At 32.6% G+C, this 25,369-nt stretch overlaps 1 protein-coding gene across 4 annotated transcripts in view; it reads left to right on the forward strand.

Annotated features, from left to right (window-relative positions):
* SPOCK3 (SPARC (osteonectin), cwcv and kazal like domains proteoglycan 3) overlaps positions 1 to 25,369 on the forward strand; it is a gene marked incomplete at both ends in the record, with an annotated part of 492,934 nt that overhangs the window by 420,502 nt on the left and 47,063 nt on the right. For 3 of the 4 annotated variants that reach the window (XM_080797427.1, XM_080797426.1, XM_080797428.1), the window contains one exon: positions 16,021 to 16,140. The exons of the other annotated variant lie outside the window; for it this stretch is intronic. In XM_080797427.1, the coding sequence (XP_080653553.1) occupies positions 16,021 to 16,140 (120 nt within the window). The remainder of the gene's footprint in view (positions 1 to 16,020; positions 16,141 to 25,369) is intronic. 4 annotated transcript variants of the gene reach the window in all.

Raw genomic sequence — 25,369 nt, forward strand, 5'->3', positions numbered from 1 at the left:
CCATTTTGCCTGTACATGAGGACTTTATAGACAGGGCTCAGTTAGAAATGCATGAGCCACTCTAGGTATTTCAAGGTAATTTAATATATTGTTATACCACTGAAAGTATTGAAGAAGCAAAAGTCAAAGAAGGCAGATACTAGATTTCATGTTTTTGCTAGCCAGCAGGGAGTGAGAGGATAGATACCGAAATAAACTAGAGGTGAGTGAATTTTAGGAAATGAAAATCCGGAGGGGCAGCTGTAAAATTTCACATGTAACAATGTTCTTAAGTGGGCTTGCTCCTGCTAGAGAAATAAAAATACTGATACTGCTCCTGTTCGGAATTTGAAATACAGGGTAGTATCTCGGCTCAGTGGAATCTACTATGGAAAGATGCTGGTAGGGATTCCAGAAATGGAGTTCAAAGTCTCACCGCTCTGCAACACGCTAGAAAACACAAAAGCAGAGAACGATGGCCCTGAGTTGACAGCAGTTACTATGGAATTGTGATTTTCTCAAGACTAAGATATAAGAGAAAATTGTGAGAAAATTCTGTCAACTTCCGGAGGGCGCCGCGATAGCTCAGTCGTTTAAGCATCTGCCTTCAGCTCAGGTCATGATCTTGGGGTTCTGGTATTGAGCCCCTGCATCAGGCTCCCTGCTCAGCAGGAAGGCTGTTTCTCCCTCTTCCCTTCCCCTTTCTCATGTTCTTTCTCTCTCTCTCTCAAACAAATAAATAATATCTTAAAAAAAAATTCTATCAAATTCCATGGAAAGAAAATTTTAGAGCAGAGGAAATATTGTAAAACTCAAATGCTATCTGGGACCAAGGGTTAGAAAGGGAAGGAAGGCAAATAGCAAGAAGGATTTTTTTCCTTTCTTATTGGATGAACAAAAGGTTTGAAATAGATGATCATTAATTTTTAATTTTTTTTTTCATGCAGTGCATCCTACTCAAACTGTAGTATTGGGAAAAGAAACTAACAGAAGTGCAAGTTTTATCAAAATATATCATTAAGTACAGTGTTCACTCTGCTCATTAGCATCAGTAGTCCTGGGTTCACAGTGATGTTCAAAATAATGATACCAATAGGTTTTACTTATTATGTGTTCACTTTGCTTTAATAAAGGGCAAAGGGCAGGCAACAACACAACTTGCATCACAACAGCATGATGGAGGTTTCCAGACATGACCTCTGCTACACTCACTCTACCTGGAACATGAAGGAAAACCAGATGACGATGACAGAGCATGAATCATCTTACATCAAGAATCCATCTGCAATGGTTTCCTTTTAGTTTATATGCATAATAACAGCCCCATAGCTAGTTATGAAGCCCCTTGAGAGTTTTGTGACGCCTTTCCATTCTCCAAGCCATTGGTGTCACCTCACGATAAGTTCCTTATTACTTGAAACACTCAACAGTGAACTGCAGATGCTTGGTCTGGCACATGGTCCTTGGCTGGATTCTCATTAATTTTTTCAAATTGATATAGATGTACTACTAAAACTTCCTTGAGTTAGTGTTGCAAGTATTTGAAACTTGATCCTAATAATGTGCGGTTGAAGACAAATCATAATAAAAATTATAATAATCCAAATATTTTAAAATTTTAATGAAATTTTTTCATACGTGATATATTCACACATTTGATTCATATAGGAGTAATGATGTTTAAGGTTTTTAGAATAATATTTTATCTTATAAGAAATATTTTCATGAAAGTCATGCAAATAGCTTTTCAATTTCACCATTGTATAACTTAGCTCATTTGCATGCAAAATAGAAGCATCATCTTCAATCTGGTGGAAACTCCTCTTAATTATAGGTAAACTGCCTAAGAAATAAACAATCTCCAAGGAGATGACCTTGTTAAAACAAAATTATTCACTTATGGTGAACTGCAAAAAAGAAGCTATAAAATGTGTAGCATTACATACTGCTGATAATCAAAAGGCTTAAGTTATTTATTATTGAAGTAACAACAAAGACTAGAGGCTTACAACATACTTTAAGACACAGTAAAAGGACATTTTCTAATTTGTGGATTCAAATTAAAATGCAACATGCATTTAACTGTTGTATATTGCTTATTTATATAATATTTAAGTAGAAGTAAAGTAGTAATTAAGAAAAATATGCCTACACCTTAGCAATATTGCATAATTTAACTGTTTTTATCAACATTATTTTTAAATAACATTGCTTTCTATAATTCCTAATTACCTTTGAATCCAGCATAAGCGGTACAAATTTACTAACCTTTTATTGTGCTTTTTGACGAACAGTAATTATATTCTAATACAATATTAGCTTATATCTTTTAGTATACATGAAAGAAAATTGGTTATACCATTTAAATAGTGTTTATTGTAGATTTTCTGAAATATGCAGTGTTTTATAAACTTAAAAATTCTCCCATTTGTTTCAGATTTATATATGTTGCTCTTGAAAAACCAGTCAGGTTTTATTATTTCTGATGATTGCTGAGTATACTGACCTTTGCAGTTATGACTTCCTTTTTACCCTACAGTAATTCTCTTAATGGCTACTAGAATTGATTGCAATAGTAGGCATGTCTTCCATTAATATTATGCAAGAATAAAAGCAGTTCTTGGCAGGTTCCTGAATGGAATTCATCTATTTAAATATGCATTTTTTATTACAGTCTAACCTTCTAAAACCTTTAATGTCTATCTTTGCCATTAAAGATTAATCCACCAGTCTATCAGATAAAATAATAATCCAAGTGGATCTGCATTATTTCACCTCATCTATTAAATCAGATAAGACTACTATTTTTTACTATTTATAAATATATATGTCACCATAAATTGCCATCCAGTAGGAAAGAAAACCTAGTATAATATAATACTGTTTGCACAATATATGGATTGTCAAATATATTTTACGAATATCCAAAATTTTTCAGACCTACAAAGGGAGACTCTCAAAGAAAATTAACAACAACAACAAAAACAGCAGCTTAGTTTCCTTTGATTTATCCTTTTACCCATCCATCCAACCAATAACTTCTGAAGTCCAATTTGTTTTTCTATTTATTAATTATGCTGTGCAGAAGATTAGGCATTCATGAAAAAGATAAGTGTAGTTCTATTTACCTTTTGTTAAGTATCTATCTGTCTCTATGTATGTCTATATCTCTTCCTATCTATATAGATACCTATATCTATATACCTATATGCAGATAGAGATAGATATAGGTATAGGTATCAACATATATCTCCATAGATATTACTGCCCAGAAGAAAATATGGTTCATAAAATAAGTAAATAAATAATTTTTGATAATGTTATGTATTTTATCACTCTTAGAGATGCATGTTGTTGAAAGCATTTAATACAACTTTTCATAAACTTGCAGAAAATAATGTTTAAAATTTTTGCAGCTCTGTGTCTGTTAAGCTCTTTTCACTGTGGAATCCTTTTTCATGAAACAAAATGTAACAGAAAACGTGATCTGTGAGGCATATGGAAAATGCCGTGGCAGAATAGACTGTTTAATCTGTGTATTTTTCTCACACTGGCAGTGATTAGAAACCAACCTGGAAACAAATGGGAAACACATGCTCTCTTTTTCATCACTTTCTTCAATATACAATTATGAGTGATACTTAATGATATTTAATGTTTAAAATACAGAGATATAGAGAGATATTAAATATACCTGAAAACATACATTTGAGAAGAACTTTTTAACCTCCACCTTGTAGGTTTGAGGTGATTTGAATTACATTCTGTGACACTGTGATAATGTGACAATAGCCCAATGCATGTCTCCTGTTACTGATTGTGTCCCTCAAAATTCATGAGTGTAGAAGTCATAATTCCCAGCACCTCAGAATATGACTGTATTTGGAAAGAGAATCTTTAAAGAGGTGATTAAAGCAAAATGGGTCACAATGGTGGGCCCTGATACTATGTGACCAGTGTTCTTAAACAAAGAAAAGATGAGGACACAGCTGACCCAGACTGGGACATGACCAGGGAGGACAGAGTTGGAAGGCAACCATCTGCAAGCCAAGGAGAGATGCCTTAGAAGGAATCAAACCTGTCAACACCTTGATTTAAGCCACCCAGTCTACAGTATTTTATTATGACAGCCCTGGAAAACCAATATACCTACTAACCATTTTCTTTAGGTCATATGGTCCAATGGGGTCCTCAAACCCAATGTGATGCTGCACTCACCCCTCACCAATGAGAATAATCTTTAAAGCCCCCTTCTTCCATAGAAGCTGCTAGTGAAACCCATCTTCCTTTTGGTTTTATAGAGTACTTCATGGTGTGTAGTTTCCAAATTAGTATGGTGCTGTTGCCAAAATTAGTTAAGGATTTTTCTCTGATTAACTCTTCAGTTAATCTGCATTTAATAAAAGAATAGAAATAATCCTTCATATATTTAGATGAGTTAGATAAATATCTCATTGTTCCTTCAGAAATATAAATTAATAACTCTGGGCATGGAATACTAATAGCCTTTCTGGTTATATGATTATTAAATGTCAAAGATAAGTTTAAGCTTTAGTGTAATATTCTATTAATAGAAAATATCTGTGAAAAACTATCAGAAATATCAGCAGATATTTGAAGTCTCAAATACATCGATTCAAAGGTCTTAGTTTAAAAAGTGTTGACACGACTTGATATTTATTCTCCTCCTCGCCTCACAGAAATGGATTCATCTCTGTTGTGTAAGACATTAAATATTCCAACAAAGTTTGTCATCTTTAAGATGTTTGCCTAGAATGCTACTGTGTCACTTGATCCCTTCCCTGTTGCTCCCGCTATTCAGAGATCCTCTTTAAAACCCTAAATGCCACTGACTGTCAGCAGGTAATGAATCATGTATTACTACTGCCCAAATGCCTGCTTGGAGACTCATTCATTCAACCTGTGCCCTCTAATGTCTGAACAGAATGCCTCTCAGAATAAAACACCTCAGTCCTTAGGCTGCTTCTCAAAAAGAAAATTATTTATGAATCAGAAAGTTTCTCATACACTTGTGAACATCAATATTCTTTAATGGCTATAGAAATCATAGCTCATGTTTTAATAAAACTGTGTGATTTATAACAATGCTGAAGACTCGTGGTTTCACTTCCATAATTTATCACTTACAAATTTTAGTACGACTTTAATGCACCACACACACAGACTGAAATAATCCTCGGTAAGGAATTATTCTCTAAAATGTATATGGGTGTGTGCTCCTCTATGTGTTTGTATTTTTCAGAGAGGATTTGGAGTACAATTTACCTGATTTTGTACTTTTGTGTGGCAGAGACATGAGTATTGTATTATAATAGGATTGACCTCAAATCCTTCTGTCCTTCTGTGACAATGCCTGGGGAATTTTTAAATGAGTTTTTTTTTTTTTTTAAAGACTTTATTTATTTGTCAGAAAGAGAGAGAATGAGATTGAGAGAACAAGCAGGGGGAGCATCAGGCAGAGGGAGAAGCAAGCCCCTCGCTGAACGAGTCTGATGTGAGACTGGATCCCAGGAAGCTGGGATCACGACCTGAGCTAGAGGCAGATGCTTAACCGAGTGAGTCACCCAGGTGTCCCTTAACTGAGCTTTTGAAGAAAGGCATGGTTTAAAATTGGACCCTGCTTTGGAATGAGACTCATCTGAATTTTATTCTATAATTAGGTAATTATGAGTGTGTATATGTGTACATTTCCATTTACATACATGTTCTGCTTTAAATTTCAGACCCTCTTTATTTCAGGCAAAGCTTCTAGACTTTCTTTGATGAGGCATCCTCCTTTTTTCTCAAAATGTCAGAGACTTGCTGATCTTTTCCTATGTGCATGCTATTCTTGTCCTTCCTATCTTTCTTAACATCTTTAGTCCCTGCTTTTGAATTTTCTTGTATAGTCTTGAACTATTGATTCTTGAAGGAGACATTCTGAAACACCCACAAAATTTCCAGCATCATCTACTTACTAATCAAGAAAAGTTCTCTTTTCCTCCAATTTATATTTTCTCTAATTTAAACGTTCTTTGTGTTTCATGTATATATTATCTCCCCCAAGGCAGTGATGCATGTATTTTCACATTGGGCCATGGGAATAACTTTCTCATCAGACTCCATGTTGAAAACATAATTCACGATGAAGAAACTGCCATTTACTTTGAAATTTAAAGACCATATTCCTGGGGAGTATTCAGTCCTCTCACTTTTTTCACTGTGTGAGGTCAGTTCTTCTGTAGACTATACGTGATATAATTCATTTTTAGTTAGATTGTCCTCGACAAATATAGAACACAAGCCATTTTTTGTGCTGGAGAACTATTCCAAAATTCATTAAGTTTGTGTAAATCACTACCTACCTATACTACTTAATTTCTCAAAAATTAGAATATAAATAAATAAAAACTAAAAGAGTGTACATTTTAAATATGTTTAAAATGGTTTGTGAGGTTAAAACTTCTATTTTACAGAGATTAGCTTCTATATGTTCCCAGAGTCTTTAAATGTTCGTATGCTAACACCCAGTAACTCCATTTCTAAGATTTCGGAGACAGCAATAATTATTGAATAAAGTTTTATCCTAGATCTTTTTATATACACATAAATTGGAATATTGTATTCCTTATATATAATATTTATTTGTGGGAATTTTTAACAAGTTGTATATTCATATAATGGATTTTTTGCATCTACCATATATTTTGCTGTCAGATGTTTTAATAGCCTGAGAAAACTATCATTTTATAATGTAAAACAGAGGAACAATATTAAAAATTATTTGTCTGACATGTTCCAAGCTATGCATAGCAGATATGCAAACTAAGTATTGAACATTGATTGCCTATTAATGAGGGTGTTAAATATATGATTTTATTATTATTATTATTATATACATTATAAAATATATATGTTTACAAAGTTGGCATCTCTTACATTGGTAATCAGAAAAAATGGATTTTTAATACTACTGTAAAAATAACTTTTTAAAAAAGTAAAAAACAAAAAAAATAAAAAGGTAAAAAAAATAATCATCATGTAAAGTGAACTGGAGTTTAAATTCTCTAACAACTAGATAGTTCATAAATGACTTTTCAAATATAGCATTAAACAGTCATTATGGGTGGATGGACTCTAGAAAGTGATGATGGAGATTCTTAAAAGGATATAAGGTAAAATTTTACACACAAGAAAGCTGAAAGACTTTTTCAAGATTATGCAATTTCATTTTATTTACATATTTGAGGGCATCTTGGTCTGAATGTGGATTGAAAAAGAAAAGATCAAGTAAAGGAACTACACAAGGTATGGTAAATGGTAAAGACATTCAGAAATGTGGGAAGCTGTGCCATTTATTCATCAAATGTTTATTAATCATGTCTTTATGTGCTGGCACAACTAGGATATAAAAAATAAGGAAAATTCTGGAGCCCCTGGGTGGTTCAGTCAGTTAAGTGTCTGTCTTTGGCTCAGGTCATGATCTCAGAGTCTTGGGATGGAGCACTCCCCACTGAGCAGGGGCTCCCTTCTCAGTGGGGAGTTTGCTTCTAACTCTGCCTCTTCTCCTCCCTCTGCTTGTGCTCTCGTTCTCTCTCTCTCTGTCAAACAAATACATTTTTTAAAAATCTAAAAAAAAAAAAAAGAAGAAGAAGAAGAATTCAAAAATAGATTATCTGTACCCAAATAGTTAAAAGTGGAATTCAGGGGCGCCTGGATGGCTCAGTGGTTTAAACCCTCTGTCTTCTGCTCAGGTCATGATCTCAGGGTCCTGGGATCGAGCCCCGCATCGGGCTCTCTGCTTGGCGGTGAGCCTGCTTCCTCCTCTCTCCTTCTCTGCCTGCCTCTCTGCCTACTTGTGATCTCTGTCTGTCAGATAAATAAATAAAATCTTAAAAAAAAAAAAAAAAGTGGAATTCAATTAGAAGTAAGCTCTCCCTACTCCTCTTTAAGCTGAAGTAACCACTATGCTCTTCAGAGCCTTTTCTCTTAGCGTTGTCTTTTACATGTCTCTGGGACATCATGACCTAGGAATGGGAGTGCAGGAATTGATGTTGACAGGAAAGTTGGTTAGACTTTTCTTTGTGTAATAAACTGTCTTGTAAAGAAATATTCACAGGAAGGAACACTTAAGCCCTTTTCCTTATAGAATGATTGTTTCTACAGGATTTCACTATAGCACATTCACATATTAATCTAGTCCCATGGAGGATATGATGAGAATCTCTGCACTTTAAAATGGTTAGAAGGGGGTAATGGCAAGTATATATTTTTACCATCAGTGAGGTGTGGTGATGTTTTTCTTCACTTCATAGCAAATCAGAGACTTAGGAAAATCTCTTCTTAACCAAAAGCGCATGGTGGTGGGGAGACACCAAATATGTTTGAATACTCTCTGTAATTATTTTTTTTAACATTTAACAAAAATGAATGATTTGAGAAAGATTGTTTAAAACCTTATGTGTCAAGCCTAGTAGAGACAGATAGTAGTCTGTTTGCTAAAGCTATTGAACACTATTGGAACAAAACTGGTAATATTCTCTTAAGTTAGAACACAATTACAGTGTGGACCTCATTACCCCAATCTGAACCTTCCAGAGCCTCCTCTCTGCCTGCAAGTATTTAGATCTGAGCTTCTTATTACATAACATTGTTTTGAAAAACAACTCATAGTGACAGACATCAGTATTCTTTCTTCCATAAATGATGATCTTATTAATTACACATGTATGTTATAATGTAAACTTATCAAGAGCATTTAGCATTTTTTTTGTTAAAAGGAAGAGTATGGTGCCTTTAAAATGTAAAAGCATATGAAAGTGTTTGAGATTTGAGGAAGTATTTATTGTCCCTAAAATACAAAATGGAAAGAAAAATGAATAGTTGAAATTAAATGTTTAATAGTTATAAACATGTCAACTTCATTAATTTTTAAATTTTATATTTATAAACTTAATTAAGGGGCACCTGGGCGGCTCAGTCAGTTAAGCATCTTTGGCTCAGATCATGATCTCAGGGTCCTGGGATTAAGCCCCTCTCCCACACCCCCCATCACATGGGGCTCCCTGCTCAGCCAGGGTGTCTGCTTCTCCCTCTCCCTCCCTCTGCCTCTCCCCTAATTGTGCTTGCTCTCTCTCTCTCTCTCAAATAAATAGAGAAAATCTTTAAAATAAATAAATTTAATTAATTAAATTTCAGGAAGTGTGTGGGTTTTGGTGTGGCAAGAATTCTCCCTTTGCCCAATGCTTTCAGATAAATCAGTGCCAATTTTAAATAAGTTAATTGTTGGCAAAAGAAAATTAATTTGTGCAATTATTTAAAAATTTTTCAAATACTTTATACTTAAAATTTTATTTTTAATGTACACAGCTGGTTAGGGCCTCTAAAAGTAAAATATCTAGGATTTCTGGAAGGCACTGGAATGTTCCTAGTATCTTTTCATCAATTCTCACTCTATGTGATTTTCTCTGAGTAATGTCAAGAACCTGGAATGTTGAATACAGAGTAGCTTTGTATAGACCTGTCACAGATATCCTATATTGTTTATTGGTGAGGAAGAGATGCTAGTTGAACATAATAGAAATTGTTCTGGATTTAGGAGTACCAGTTTTGCCACAAGATACTGTGATTTCAAATGAGGTAACAAGTTCTCTAAGCCAATAGATGTTATAAAGGAAACTAATATCTCAGTGTCTGATTTAATGATTATGATCAATAAATGTTAACTGTCCTCCCTCAGCTCTTATGCCCACAATGTACATTTGGAATTTCCCAGCAGTTTCCATGAAGGAGAAAGACAGTTCAGGGAGGGGAGGGATCCTCTACTACTGATCTTTAAGCATGCAAATAAAAAGGCAAAAGGTATGGAAGGGATTATAATGAAAATCAACAAGCAACCTCCTGCCCCCTTTTTCTCATCCCATCCCTGGGCCCCAGAGCTAATCATTTTTAAGCCTTGCTGGTTTTCTCCATCTGATGATTAGCTCATTTGTGAAATAGTTCTTTATCAACTTCAAACATTACCTTTAGATTCCCTGCTTTGATAAATGAGAATATATTTCACTTCCCTCCCACTTTCCAAAATAATTACATGGCTATTCTTAGTTTTCCACTGATTACAATTTAAAAAGCAAAGCATCAGTTAAAAAATAAAAGAAAAACAAAAACATTTAACCATGTGTTTCCAGTTCCATAGGTATCTTTTGCGGCTTTATTTTGTAAAATGAGCACATTAGTTTTGCTATGGTTCCCTCTACGTGTCTTCACTTCCCCCTCCTTATTTCTGGTGGCTATCATGGAACTATTCACTGCCAAAGTTGATAACAACTTAAATTATAACAATAATAATATTAAATAATAAGTTGATAACAACTTAAATTATATTCTTTACCCATTGTTAGGTTTTCTGTAAATTCTTTATAAGTTGAATCAATTTGTATATCAAAAGTTTTTATAGTATCATGATATAAGTATTGTTCGCTGAAAGTGATAATTCATGCTAGAATTATATCTGTAAAAAAAAAACAAACATGTTTTCTATCTCAACAGAGAATATTACTAACATCACTTTTAAATGTACTCTACCATTTCACATCCCAGCTGCCTTTGTCATGACTCTGATAACTTTTTACAAGTTGTCAGTTAGAGTTTATTTGGTCAGATCACACTCTCCTCTCTTGCTGTCCATCAGCTTTGTCCATCTTTAGATGCACTACACAGGTAGTTTCAGTAGTGTTCTTCGAATTTTTTCTTGAGTGGAATGCCTCTTTTGTGAAACTCTTGTCTTTTTCTTAATTTCCTTTCATTTTGTTGCAGCCCATTCTCATGGGGGCATGGAATGCAAAAATCTTCGAGTTCTTATGTATCTGAAAATGCCTTTATTATGTCCTGTTTTCTTAACAATAATGTATATGAAATACTAGATTAAAATCCATTGTCCTTAGAATTTTGAAGGCTTGCTTCAAGTTCTTCTATAATCCATTATTGCTAATGACTTTTTGAATACTGATTTTTTGCCTTTGATAATAACCTTTTGTTTAGTTTTTGTTTGATTGCTTATTTTTGTTTTCTTCCTGAAAGCTTTTATAATATTTTTTCTATTTCATAGTCTAAATTTTAAAAGATGTCATAGTGTGGGTGTATGTGTATGTGTAATTCATTCAACTAAGAGTTCAGAGGTCCTCCTTTCATTGAAATCTCTGTTATAGGAATCATTTTCTTTATTTTAAGATGATTTTATCAATTTCAAATTCTCCTTTTTCTCTTAATAATTTCTGTAAGTTGAATGTTGAGCAAATCCTTCATGTCTCCTATTCTTTCTTTTATGTTCTTCCTCTCTCATTTCCCTCTATTGTTTTAATTTTACATTCTAGAAATTTTTTTGGTTTTATCTCTGCCCATTCTATTATATACTTTGTCTTGTCAAATATGTGACTATGTGTGTGTGTACACAAGTATAAATACGTGTATACGTTTTCCAAGACCTCTTTCTTTTTCACTTGCTTACTTTATATAATACCGTGCTTTAATTAATAATTTGGCAATAACTATTAATAATAATTTCACACAATTGAAGAAACTTTAATTGAAACAGATTTTTTAAATTCAAATTTAGTTTAAAGCCATGTTTATTACATTATGATTTATTATTTTGTTACTTATTTCTGACTACAAATACAATGAGTACTTGGTACTCAAGCACTGTTTTAGTTCACTATTGGCTATAAAATTTAGAGCAGTCATTTAACTTCTATGTTCCAGTTTCAATAGCTATAAAAAAATGATAATAATCCTTAACCTAATCTTCCAGGCTTGATATTAAAATCAAGTGTAAAGCCTCATTAAAGGCATTTCATGCAATATAAATGCAATATATTATCTCCAGAAAAAGAATCCATGTAGTAGAACTGTTGGAAAATATGAAGAAAAGACATTAATTAACTTCTGGAAAAGAGCAGTAGAAAATCACTGATGACTTGTAGACACTTCAAGGGTGAGATCTGACTGGTCGCGTTCCAATGGAACATGTCTGCAACAACGATTTGGTAGCCAGTGAAGTAGAAATGTCATCCCATAAATAAAGCCATATTTCTATACTGTTTAAGCTAGGCATTTCTTTTTTATGTGGCTAACTAGGACAGTTTGACTCATGATTTATAAAAAATAATGACACCATTGTAGCCTCCTTAAAAAAAGGAAGAAGAAGAAGAAGAAGAAGAAGAAGAAGAAGAAGAAGAAGAAGAAGAAGAAGAAGAAAAGCATCATTGAGTTACCTCCATTCAGGGCTCTTGTTAACTGCTGCAGAATATGTGGTAGCTTAACCTGTAACTTATTATTCAGTAAGATCTCTGTGATGTTGTTTGCCATTAAAAATTGACTTGAGGATACATGGTTCCTTTAAAGTCGAGAGACATATTTATACAGGTTTTGTGTTATTGTCTTCTAAAAATGAGTTCTGCTAATATCATGTATCTTTGCAGTGATGTTCATCTCACATCACTGCCATCATAACTTACTGAAATGGAAATGTATAAGCTTTGAGTGAAGCAATGCTTGACTTGTTTGGCCTAGGTTGGAGTGTACTACTTTCTTGTTCTTGCCGTTTTTATTATGGATTTGCTACTGGACTCTGAGTTCCATGTTTTTGAATTCATAACTTGGCTCTGCCACTTACCTGTCTGACTTTAGGCAAATTAATTCTATAGCTCTCAATGCCTCAATTTCCTAACACTTAAATGGGTATAATATTAGTTGAATCTTCATAGAGGTTCTATAAGGATTAAACATGTCAATGTATATAATTATAACAGTTAGTATGCATTACTAGCTGTTATTATCATCATTATTATTATAATTATTATTGCGGGATTCTTAATTCCTGAAATATTTAATTACAGTAGATGCACAAACTTGTATTGAAACTTAAGCTGTGTGTGACACACAATAAATATATATAATGTTCATATTTGGGTAAATTTTTAAAAATATGTACTAACACTATATTAATGATATAATAAATGTTGTATTTACTAACACAAGAAAAGAAAATATGAGCCAATCTGTTCAACAGACTTAATCATTCTTCAGCACATATTTTATTGGATAAAATTTTGCTTTTAGCTGGTTGTGGTTTTGGGGAAAAAAATAAGATGGATCAAGGAAATAAAAACCTAAAATTCATTTTAAGTGTTCATTTGTTTAAAATAGGTAATGCATTAACATGCCTTAACTCTTTTTTTTTTTTTAAGATTTTATTTATTTATTTGACACAGAGAGAGATCACAAGTAGGCAGAGAGGCAGGGAGAGAGAGAGGAGGAAACAGACTCCCTGCCAAGCAGAGAGTCCGATGTGGGGCTCGATCCCAGGACCCTGAGACCATGACCTGAGCCCAAAGCAGAAGCCTAATCCACTGAGCCACCCAGGCGCTCCTATGCCTTAACTCTTAAAAAAAAAAAAAATGCTTTAACTCTTAAGAGTATAAATGTACATATATTGATATCTCTGGGCAATTTATATCCCTCTCCGACCCAATTCTCATTGCAGAGGTGACAATGTTTCAATCCCTTATGTGTATTTCCAGAGATATTTTAAGGGTATGTAAACAAATGCATTTCCCCCCCATTTTATCCAATGAAAGCATACTTAACACACTCTTTCCTCCCTATCTTTTTTTTCGCCAAAAGCTATATTGTGTGTTGAAGTCTATATCAGTACATAATAAGCTTCAAAACTTTATTGATGACTTATACAGCCTCTGACTAATCTCACCAGGCCACAGCTGAAGGACAATTTTGTTGTGAATATACTTGCTGTTATGAAAGTGTTGAATAAATAATATTTGTACAACTTAAATTAGTTGGTGTATATGTAGTATACACGATGATCATTTTTAAGAAAAGGAATTACTAGGTTGGGGGTTAATGCACGGTAAATTTTTGAAAGAAATTTTAATTTTAAATTTATTTGTGAATATTAATACAGGTGGATAGCACACAACTCAAAAAGAAAAAAAATAATGGTAAAAATAAGACTCTCTCATATCGCTTTCCTATATTCATCCAGTTCCTCAAACTAGAGATAATTAGTCTTATTCACTTTATATATATCCTTCCAGAGACATGTGATGTATGTATGTGTATGTAGAAGAATTCCTTTTTTTCAAGTGGACTTTTGTATTCTATAGCATAACAGTTTATAGCATTAGAAGACTCTTGCCTATATGTTTGTATAAACACAGATACTGGGCTACACTGTAAATATTCATAACTAGGAGCACACTATGTATTGCCTTATCCCTCAGTCTCAGCCATTGTAGATCTTACCAGTAAAAATGATGTTTTCTGGGACTTTCACTATAGCTCATTGTTTTCCCTGGATGGATGAATAGTGATGAATTCTGTACATTGCTCTGTTCTTGAACAAGGATTTTCAAATCTACTACCGTCTGCCTCCACATTTGGCTCACAACATGTATTCTTGGATTACTCTTTAACCTCATCCTAAAAATTACTTTCACTTCTCCCTTAAATCTTTTATTTCCTCAACCATCCTCTTTCTTAGTTCTCTTTCTGCTGTATCACATCCCCCAGGAGCTTCCTAAAAAGACTTATGGGGGTGGGGTGGTTAGAATTTTTTTTTTTTTTAATCTTGTATATTAAAACATCCCTTTAGCTTATTCACTCACATGATTTTTCTGGACATAGAATTCTCAGTTTAAAATACGAAGCAATTTCTCAGTTGTCTTTCTGATTGCCAGTGTTGCTGATGAAAAAATGAAAACATCCTGATTCCTTATTCTTTGTACATGACAACTTTTGTTACTCTTCCCCGTGACAACTTGTGGGATCTTTTTTTGCCTCTACTGTTCTAAAATATCGGAACACTTTGCTGGTATGGACCAGCCACCCTACTGAGTACTTGGAAGGTCCTATTAATCAAATTTGATTCCCTTTAGTATTAGGAAGTGATCTTAAATTATATTGCATTATATTTACTATATTTATTATATATGTTATGTATAATACATAGTGATAAAATGTAGTTTATATTAAATGTAATGTAACATTTATAAATCTGCATGTAATTTTTTTTTTTTAACAAAATGAGCAAGAGTACTATTAAAGAGTACTTAGCAGTTCAGGAAATTGCATATATGCTGCATGCAGAAGAATTAGCCCTACAATAATGATGCCCTCCAAACAATGGAAATAAATATTCCTTATATTTTTAAAATATTTTGGCAACAAATGACTAAATTTGACATACCACATTTTAACATTGATCTCTCACACATGAACACATAAATATATATAATACATTCTACTACTCTTTGTGGTAGAGACTATTCTAGAGAATATAATTATTGGTAGGTAACAATAGTTTTTAAAAAGAGGAATTAATTTAAGTTCCAAATGTCAAAGTTACTAATACCTTTCTTCAAAGAGAAATTTATATTATTTTCTTAAATATTTTACAATCATTCTTCATGTTCAATAAGACAGTTTTTCCTTTTCTATGCTTAAAAAATACATACAGGGTTAAAGCAAATAGAGACAGCATATATTTATAATTGATAATTCCTATGTGGATTTAATATACTAATGCAGATTTACAAAATCATAGCATATAATAGCTATGGTCAATAATAAGTATGTAAATATTCATTTTGGATTTTCAACTCTTTATTTCCCCAGATCATCTACCTTCTTACCATAACAAAAGTGTTCAGTGCACAAATAGTATGACTGAATGTGTGTGATATTAACAATAAGAACATTCCATCAAGTGGTATATTCCACTGAGGAGTGGAAATAGAATTTCACTGGTAATTTTCCTTTATTGAGCAAAACATTATCATCATCTTACATCTAGTTATATTGGAAACATATATTTATTTTTCCTTTTTAAAAAGCTGAAACATACTTAAAATTGTATTACATTTTTTATTATTGTTACTTTTCAGTTCTTGGAATAATGTGAGAACTAGCATTGGCATTATGCTATTATTATTCAAGATTTGTGTCATTTCTCTTTGTTTTCAGCATGCAGTGACCTGGAGTTCAGGGAAGTGGCAAACAGATTGCGGGACTGGTTCAAGGCCCTTCATGAAAGCGGAAGCCAAAACAAGAAGACAAAAGCACTACTGAGGCCCGAGAGAAGCAGTAAGATTTCTAAATTTCATGTGCCCTTGCCTTTGATATGGGATTTTATTTTCAGTGAATCACTTAAATCAAAGCATATATTTCAAAATTTATTCTTTGTTTAGGTGCTGAACAAAAATCAGAACATTGTGCCTACTTCCAAACACACTCATAGTATTTTGCAAGGAAATAAAACATTTGTGACAGCTCTGATTGGTTAAAAAAAAGAAATAGTCCCTCAGAGACATTACGTTGCAGTTGAAGTGAAAGTATAGGAATATTTTTCAGTGTTTTGGTAGCAGTGGGAAAGAATAAAACAATACAGGAAATAAAGGTAAGATTAGTAGAGTACTTGAGATTTTACAGACACAATTAGCCCCCATTTCTCCACAGGTTGCCCTTTTCAGGATGAATTTGCAGATATTTCTACTTTGATCTAGCAAAGCCAGTAGACAAAAAGGATGCTTTCAAGGGCACTGTGCAAATCAAATTCATAAAAAAAGAAGAAAATAAGAGCCTTATGAAGATTATATTATTCTTTTATCATCTGTATAATTTCCTCAGAGTGTTTTCTAATTCCTTAGAAGTAGAAAATGGCAATTGAAGTAAAACACTTGTCATGAAAATTTTATGAACTTTTCATTTTATGTTTTTTTCATTTATAAAAAAAATACACATTTAATACATGTAAAACAAAGATATTGAAATATAAGCTTAATTTGGGGAGCTTTCAAAGATTGAAGTATTTTCTCTAAAATACAAGAAGTGGTGGCAGGATAGTAATTAGAAGCAGTCTCTTGTAGTTGACAGTCCCAAGTGTTCCCTTCTTTGCTCATTTGTGACATGACCCATTCACTCTACCTTGCAATCCTCAAATACCATTTTCTCACAAAATCATTTCATAGATGGGCATGGTTATCTATAACCGGTATTTCCCAAAATATCTCACTTTTTTTTCTTCTCATCAAGAAATTTTCTATAATCCCAACCTTTTTATATTTATGAATCTTATATATGTCCTTAAATAATATAATAATTCTTTTTAATTAAACTAATTCAGCTATCACTGATATACATAATAATTATCTTTGGATGTGTGATGACTATGTATATAGGTTTCTTCTTATGAATGTCAGAAAAAAAATATTGTACTGTCCCTGCTCTTTAGGAGTGTTTCTTAGGTTTGTCTTTGGAATTATTGATCACATTTTTGGTAGATGTTAATTTTTTGGATGCTGTGAGTGTAAGTAAATGACTAGTCTCATTTAATAGAAACAATGGAGTATATTTGGTCTTGTATTCATAAAGCAACATTATCTGAGGTAGGATAAAATATGTTCCAGATCCTAGCATATTGATCTTTTTTTAAAATTCATGTCTGCACCTATCCTACCAATTCCCATACTTGAATTTTTTTTACTCTTTTTTTTGTAATTTCTTGATCTCAAATTTCTCCTTTGATCTTAGTTAGGTTTAGACTAGTGATTTCCCCCATATTTGGAGATGGATAAAAGGAGAGCTTGTAGTACATTCACCATATTGCCTAGTTAATTGTACATATTCATAAATATCATTTCCCTTTCCAGCTTCTTTTTTCCAGAAATGAGGCATTCTCAATATAGTGGGTTATTTACAAGAAACTCTTAGGTAGTTGAATATCATTGGAAAGTAAATGAAAAACTGGGTAAAGGATTATTTATACTACTTGTAAGGTTAGAGACTAATTAGGAGTAAATTTCCAAAAGGAAGTAATCTATTAAAATAGGCAAGACAAATCACTAGAAGAAAAATGGCTAATTCCCTCCATTCCTCAGATCTACACATCATCTGAGTGAGTTCTTTCCTGACTCCATCATATTTAACTTGTAAACCGACCCATAATATTATAATCCCTATTTCATTTCTATTTTCATTTTTCCTTCATAACATTTTACACTACCTACTATAGTAAAAATCTACTTGTTTATTTGGTTTATTCTCTCTCTTTCTCTCTCTCCCTCCCTCCCTCCCTTCCCCCACCCCACACATACTAGATGATTGTGAACTTAGTGAAGTCAGAGATCTTTATTTACCACTATATTATCAAAATACAGGATTGTTTGACACATAGTACTCCTAAATATTAATGAATGGAAGAAAAAAAGAAGAAATCAAAATACTACATTATCTGGATATACCACAATTTAATCAATCAATTTTTTCCTATGAATGATTGTTTTTGTTTATAATTTGCTTATAATTCCATTATTTTCTCCATGATAACCAATTATGCAGTTGACTATTATGCTTTTATTTCTAAGAAGAGGAAGTGATGGGTCAAAATGTACATGCGTTTCAAATGATAAATTATAATAGATGTTAAAGGCTGCTTTGCAAAAATCTTAAGGTATTTCTAGTTTCTAACAGCAAAACATGAAAGTTAACTTTTGTCTTAATCCATGGCAGCAAAAACATTACCATTCTTTTTAACTTTTCCATTCTGGTGAGCATGCTATCATAATTCATTGTTAATCTAATTTTCATTCCCTTAATTAGCAGTGAATTTGAACACAAAATATTCATGGGGGAAACTTTTATACAGCAAAACAAAATAAAATGACTCTTTCAGCTCAGACTACTCTACTAAATACTATAAACTAGATGGATTAAACAACAGACATTTCTCAAATTCTGGAGACTGGGAAGTCCTATGTCATGGTGCTGTTAGATTGGATTCCTGGTGAGGGCCATTTTCCTGTTTGTAGACAGACATCTTTTCCTTTGGCACTCAGAGAGCGATCTCTCTAGGGTCTCTTCTTATTAGGGCAAGGACCCTCCCATGTAGTCTGTACTTTCATGACCTAACTACCGCTCAAAGGCCCCATTTCCAAATGCCATGAAATTGGGGGATAGGATTTCATCATATGAATTTTGGGAGGACACAGTTTAGTACATAGAAAAAATAAAATAGCACACATGCACGAAACACATGTAAAACCACTAGTTATGTCAACTTACATGTTTAATTCTAAGAAAGGTATATTAATGGATTCCATTATAATTGTATTTAATAATTCCTTCTAGTATTTTGGGGGGGTTGATATGTGTTTCTACTCTATTTTTTAGAGTGTATAGATTTATTTCTGTTCTAACCATTAGTAAATTATACTTCATATCACATTATTTTATTTCATTATATTCTACTTTTTTTGGCACAGATTTCATCTAATCTCATAGTAATATTATCAATTCTACATTTAATTTTATTACACTTGCTTGATATACTTGCTAACATTTCATTGCCAATTTTTCTGTATTACTTAGGTCTAAATGTCTTTCTTGTAAGCAACTGTAATTGAACTTTGAGTTTTCAATATGACAGTGGGAAAACTTGTGATTTTTTTTATAATCAACGTATAATAATAAAGTCAACATAAAGCACAGAAAAATATTCTGATAAAACACAGAATGTTTGCCATTTAGGAGATTACCCAGAAGACAAAGAAAATCTTATTTTCACAATTTCTTATGAAGAACATATCAGTAATCTAAGAAAGTGTTGTCATTTTAAAACAGAGACAAATTTTAGTTTTGTATCTGTATAATATTTGATACTAATTTAAAAAATCTTATATAATAAACCTTTCAAATATTAATGAGCATTGACCATGACAAAAAATTGAGGGATCCTTTTATAATTTTTTGTATTATATAGATTTTGTCATATGTTTTTGGAACAATGAGTCATTTTATTTTATAGTAAAATATGCTTTTTAGCAAAGTCATATCTTGCATATCTTTGATATCAAGTTGCTTATATCATTATTTTTCCTAGTAAAGTATTACTTATATAGATATTATAATTTTAAATTATAGTAATTTTTATTTTATATAGAAAACCATGAGTTAGATATTTTAAACTCCTATGCATTAGCATTTTGCTGTAGATTAACAGAATTTGTAAATATGTATTTTATACTTTTTATGGCAATACTCATTTTTTTTTAACTAAAGATTATTTATTTATTTATTTATTTGACAGACAGATCACAAGTAGGCAGAGAGGCAGGCAGAGAGAGAAGGGAGGAAGCAGGCTCCCTGCTGAGCAGAGATCCCGATGCGGGGCTCGATCCCAGGACGCTGGGGTCATGACCTGAGCCGAAAGCAGAGGCTTTAACCCACTGAGCCACCCAGGTGCCCCCAACAATACTCATTTTTTATATGTAGCTTTTTAATCAATAAAAATGAACACATTTAATAACAGACCCAAATATGTAAAACTTGAACTATAAAATTCATTTGGATTGTAAAAACTAGAAGCAAAAATTTCAAAAATTTAAAAACATGCTTTATCTTTTTTAGAAGTGATCTAGATATTTAATGAATATATATTAATTAAGCATGAGTCAAAGATTTTAAGTTATGAAATGGTCTTGAAAATATTTTTAAATTTCAAGTTGGCTTTTATAAACATAATTACTTTTGACATAGAATTTATCATAGTAAGGATTTAACTTGTTAAAAAATATTTTAATATGTTAAAACAGATATTTTTTATAATCTTAAACATCTAGTAGATATAATAGTAATTTATTCAATCAGTATACCTATATAAATTTAGGGCAAACATGTCCAAATATAATAAAAATGTGTGTTTGTATTTTATATACACTAATATATAATATTATATATATATGTATATATCTCTCTCTCTCACATTTTCCTTATCTTTTCATCTATTGATGAACACAGGTTGCTCCCATATCTTGGCTATTGTAAATAAGACTTCAACAAACATAGGGGTGCATATATCTCTTTGAACTGGTATTTTGCTTACTTTGGGTAAATACTTTATAGTTAAATTATTGGATCATGTGGTATTTTTGTTTTTAATTTTTTGAGTAATGTCCATATTGTTTTCCACAATGTTGGTAGCAATTTACATTCTTACCAACAGTGTACAAGTGTTCTTTTTCTCTACATTCTCACCAATACTTGTTGTTTCTTGTCTTTTTTATTTTAGCTATACTTACAGGTGTGAGGTGATATCTCATTGTGGTTTTGATTTGCATTTCCTTGATGATGAGTGATGTTGAGCATCTTTCATGTATCTATGGCCATCTGTAGGTCTTCTTTGGGAAAAAAACATCTATTCATGTCCTTTGCCCATTTGTTAATCAGGCTGTTTTTTTTTTTTTTTTTTTGGTGTAGAGTATATAAGTTCTTTATATATTTTGGATATTAGCCACCTATGAGATATGTCATTTGCAAATATCTTCTCCAATCCAGTAGGTCCCATTTTTGTTGATGGTCTCCTTTGCTGTGCAAAAGCTTTTTATTTTGATGTAGTCTCAATAGTTTATTTCTCACCTTTGTTTTTCATGCCTTAGGAGACATATCTAGAAAATGTTGTTATGGCTAATGTCACAGAAATTACTCCTTATGTTGTCCTCTAGGATTTTCAGATTTCGTGGTTTCAGGTCTTTAACCCATTTGAGTTTATTTTTTGTACATGATGTTAAATGTGGTCCAGTTTCGTTCTTTTGCATGTAGTTGTACAGTTTTCCCAACATCATTTATTGAAGAAATGGTCTTTTTAAAACATTAAGTTTATTAGGAGGTTATTTTTTTATTTCTAAAAATTTTAGTAATAAGTAATTTATATAAGCACTTATTATTCCTAAGCCAATCACAATAGAAATTTCTTAAGAGATTTTATAATCTAATTTGGTAATACCCTCTGAAGATAGGGGAAAATACACACACACACACACACATCCCTGCACATTCATGCATACACATGCACATATACAAGTTGTGATATTTTAGTTGTGAGTCATGTACAAGCATAGAAATGTAAAACTCACTGGTTTATATCAAAGAACTGTCTCTCATCCTTGCCTCACATTTACATTTTTATAAAGATTATGGAGGATGAAATAAGTTGTGGTTATGTAGTTAAATATGAGAATTGATGCTCTACTGATATTTAGAAAAGAGACCTTTAACATTGTTTTCATTCTGATATGCACTCTTATGGAAACTGTGGATGAAATTTTGCTTGAGGGAATGAGGAGAGATCAGTTGTCCATTTGGGCTTTTCCAAAGCCCATCTCAGAAGACATAATGTCTGGCCTATTTCCAGTTAATTCTTTTGGCTTCAGATGATTGCTCTTGGAGTCTCTGGCTCCTTTTAAAGCCCCTGATGAGGCAGAGTCCTAAAGTTTGAGTGGTAGCAGGAGGTTGAGGGCTACGACTAAGAAGAGAAAAGCCTTCATGAATACCAGGGTGAAGACCATAGGATCCAAAGGATGTTAGCACTCCAAGTCTCAGCACTATTAAAAAAAAAAAAAAAAAAAGTCAAATAAATACAAATCTGGACTAAATGAAGAAAGACTTTGGCATGAGGGAAAAGAAAGAAAAAAAAAGGGTAAGGGTGTTGAGTGAGGACAGATGAAAAGATTTTAGGGAACTGAAAGAAAGGTTGAAAATGATAAAACAAAACAAAACAATGCAAGGTGGAGGAAGAACAAGAACTGATGGGAAGGCAGAGTTCTTAGATGCACCATTGTAAGGAGATCCCAAGTTTTGCAAAACTTCATTGTAGTGTCCAATTATCTTTAAAGAAATTTTGCCATTTGTAGAGATATTGGAAGGAAAGAATGGCAGTAAGAGTCCTACTCAACAGAAAGAGTCAGGGTTTAAATCCCCATTCAAGAAAAGCCAAGAAGTCTTCAGTTTAAGAAGATTCTCACTCAAACAGAAACTAACAGAGAAAAGCACTGCTTAACAGAATCAATATAACTTACAGTATCATAACAATTATCCCATGGCTCTGGGTTGGAAATTGTGACTTACCATGTTTTCCTAGCCAGGAAGGACACAAAATATATGAGGAGCCTCCATGAGTACCTGAAGACAGTGGGATCCAAGGGGTATTCAGCACTTCAAGCCACAGCACCATAAAATGTCAAATAAATGCAAGTCCAGATTAAGTAAAGAAAGGTTATTCACTCTTAATTTCATGTAACAAACTGAAGGTTGCTGGGGGGTAGGGGATGGTAATAGGGTGGCTGGATTATGGACATTGGGAAGGGTATATGTTATGGTGAGTACTGTGAAATGTGTAAGCCTGATAATTCACAGACCTGTACCCCTGGGGCAAATAATACATTATATGTTAATAATAATAATAATAATAATAAAGGCTATTGCAGTATGGAAAATACTTCAACCTCAAGATCTGCAAACATGTCAAATCAAAAAAGAAAAGTTTTTGTTTTTTTTTTTAGGTTTTATTTAAATTCAAGTTAGTTAACATATAGTGTATTATTAGTTTCAGGGGTAGAATTTAATGATTCATTATTTACATAGAACACCCAGTGCTCATTACAAGAAAGTGCCCTCCTTAATGCCTATCACCTAATTTTCCCAATACCATTTGTTGAAGAGAATTTCTTTTTTCCATTGGATATTCTTTCCTAAGAATTAAGGTTAAGATTAGTTGACCACATAGTTGAGGATTTATTTCTGGGTTCTCTATTCTGTTCCATTGATCTATGTATCTGTTTTTGTGCCAGTACCATATTGTCATGATGATTACAGCTTGAAGTGTGGAACTGTGATGCCCCCAGCTTTGGTTTTCTTTTTCAACATTATTGTGGCTATTCAGTGTCTTTTTGAGTTCCATACAAATGTTAGAATTGTTCATTACAGCTCTGTAAAAAATGCTGGTGTTATTTTGATAAGGACTGCACTGAATGTGTAGATTGCTTTCAGTAGGATATACAATTTAACAATATTTGTTCTTCTAATCTATGAGCATGGAACATTTTTTCATTTCTTTTTCTCTTTATTTCTTTCATTAGGATTCTATAGTTTTCCGAGTACACATGTTTGGTTAGGTTTATTCTTAGGTATCTTATATTTTTGGTGCAATTGTTAACAGGGTTGATTCCTTGGTTTCTCTTTCTGCTATTTCATTATTGGTGTACAGAAATGCAACAGACTACTGTGCATTGATTTTATATACTGAGACTTTGTTGAATTCTTGTATCAGTTCTAGCAAGTTTTTGCTGGAGTTTCAGGTTTTCCACATAGAGTATCATGTCATCAAAAGAAAGTTGGAGTACCCATACTTATACCAGACAAACTAGATTTTCAATCAAAGACTATAATAAGAGATGAAGAAGGACACTATTGACACTATATCATACTAAAGGGGTCTATCCAACAAGAAGATCTAACAATTGTGAATATGCCCCTAACATGTGAGCAGCCAAATATATAAATCAATTAATAACAAACTTAAAGAAATTCACTGATAATAACATAATAATGGGGGAATTTAATACCCCACTCACAGCAATGGACAGATCATCTAAGCATAAGACTAACAAGGCAACAAGAGCTTTGAATGACACACTGAATCAGATGGACTTACCAGATATATTCAGAGCATTTCATCCTAAAACAGCAGAATACACATTCTTTTTGAGTGCACATGGAACATTCTCCAGAATAGATTACATACTGGGTCATAAATCAGGCCTCTACTGGTACAAAAAGATTGAGAGCATACCATGTATATTTTCAGAACACAATGCTATGAAATTTGAATTCAACCACAAGAAGAAAACTGGAAAGATCACAAATACATGGAGGTTACAGAACATCCTAATAAGAATGAATGGGTTAACCAGGAAATTAAAGAAGAGTTAAAAAATACATGAAAGCAAATGAAAATGAAAGCAAATGAAAATGAAAAAAAAAATGAGATGCAGCAAAGGCAGTCCTAAGAAGAAAATATATAGCATACATACAGGTATTCCTAAAGAAGCAAGAAAAGTCTCAAATACACAACCTAATCTTACACTAAAGGGACTGGGGAAAGAACATCAAATAAATCCTAAATCCAGCAAGAGAAGGGAAATAATAAATATTAGAGTGGAAATAAATGATACAGAAAAACGAACAAATTTTAGAACACATCAATGTAACTTGAAGCTGGTTTTTTTGAAAGAATTAACAAAATTGATAAACCCCTGGCCAGAGTTATCAAAAAGAAAAGAGAAGAGATCCAAATAAATACAATCATGAATGAAACAGGAGAGATCACAACCAACACCACAGAAATACAAATAATTAAAATAGAATATTATGAGCAAGTATATGCCAACAAATTAGGCAATGTGGAAGAAACAGAAAAATTCCTAGAAACATAAACTACCAAAAGTGAAGCAGGAAGAATTGAAATAGAAAATCTGAACAG

This window comes from Martes martes (genome assembly GCF_963455335.1).
Source record: "Martes martes genome assembly, chromosome: 2".
NCBI classification, from domain to species: Eukaryota; Metazoa; Chordata; class Mammalia; order Carnivora; family Mustelidae; genus Martes; species Martes martes.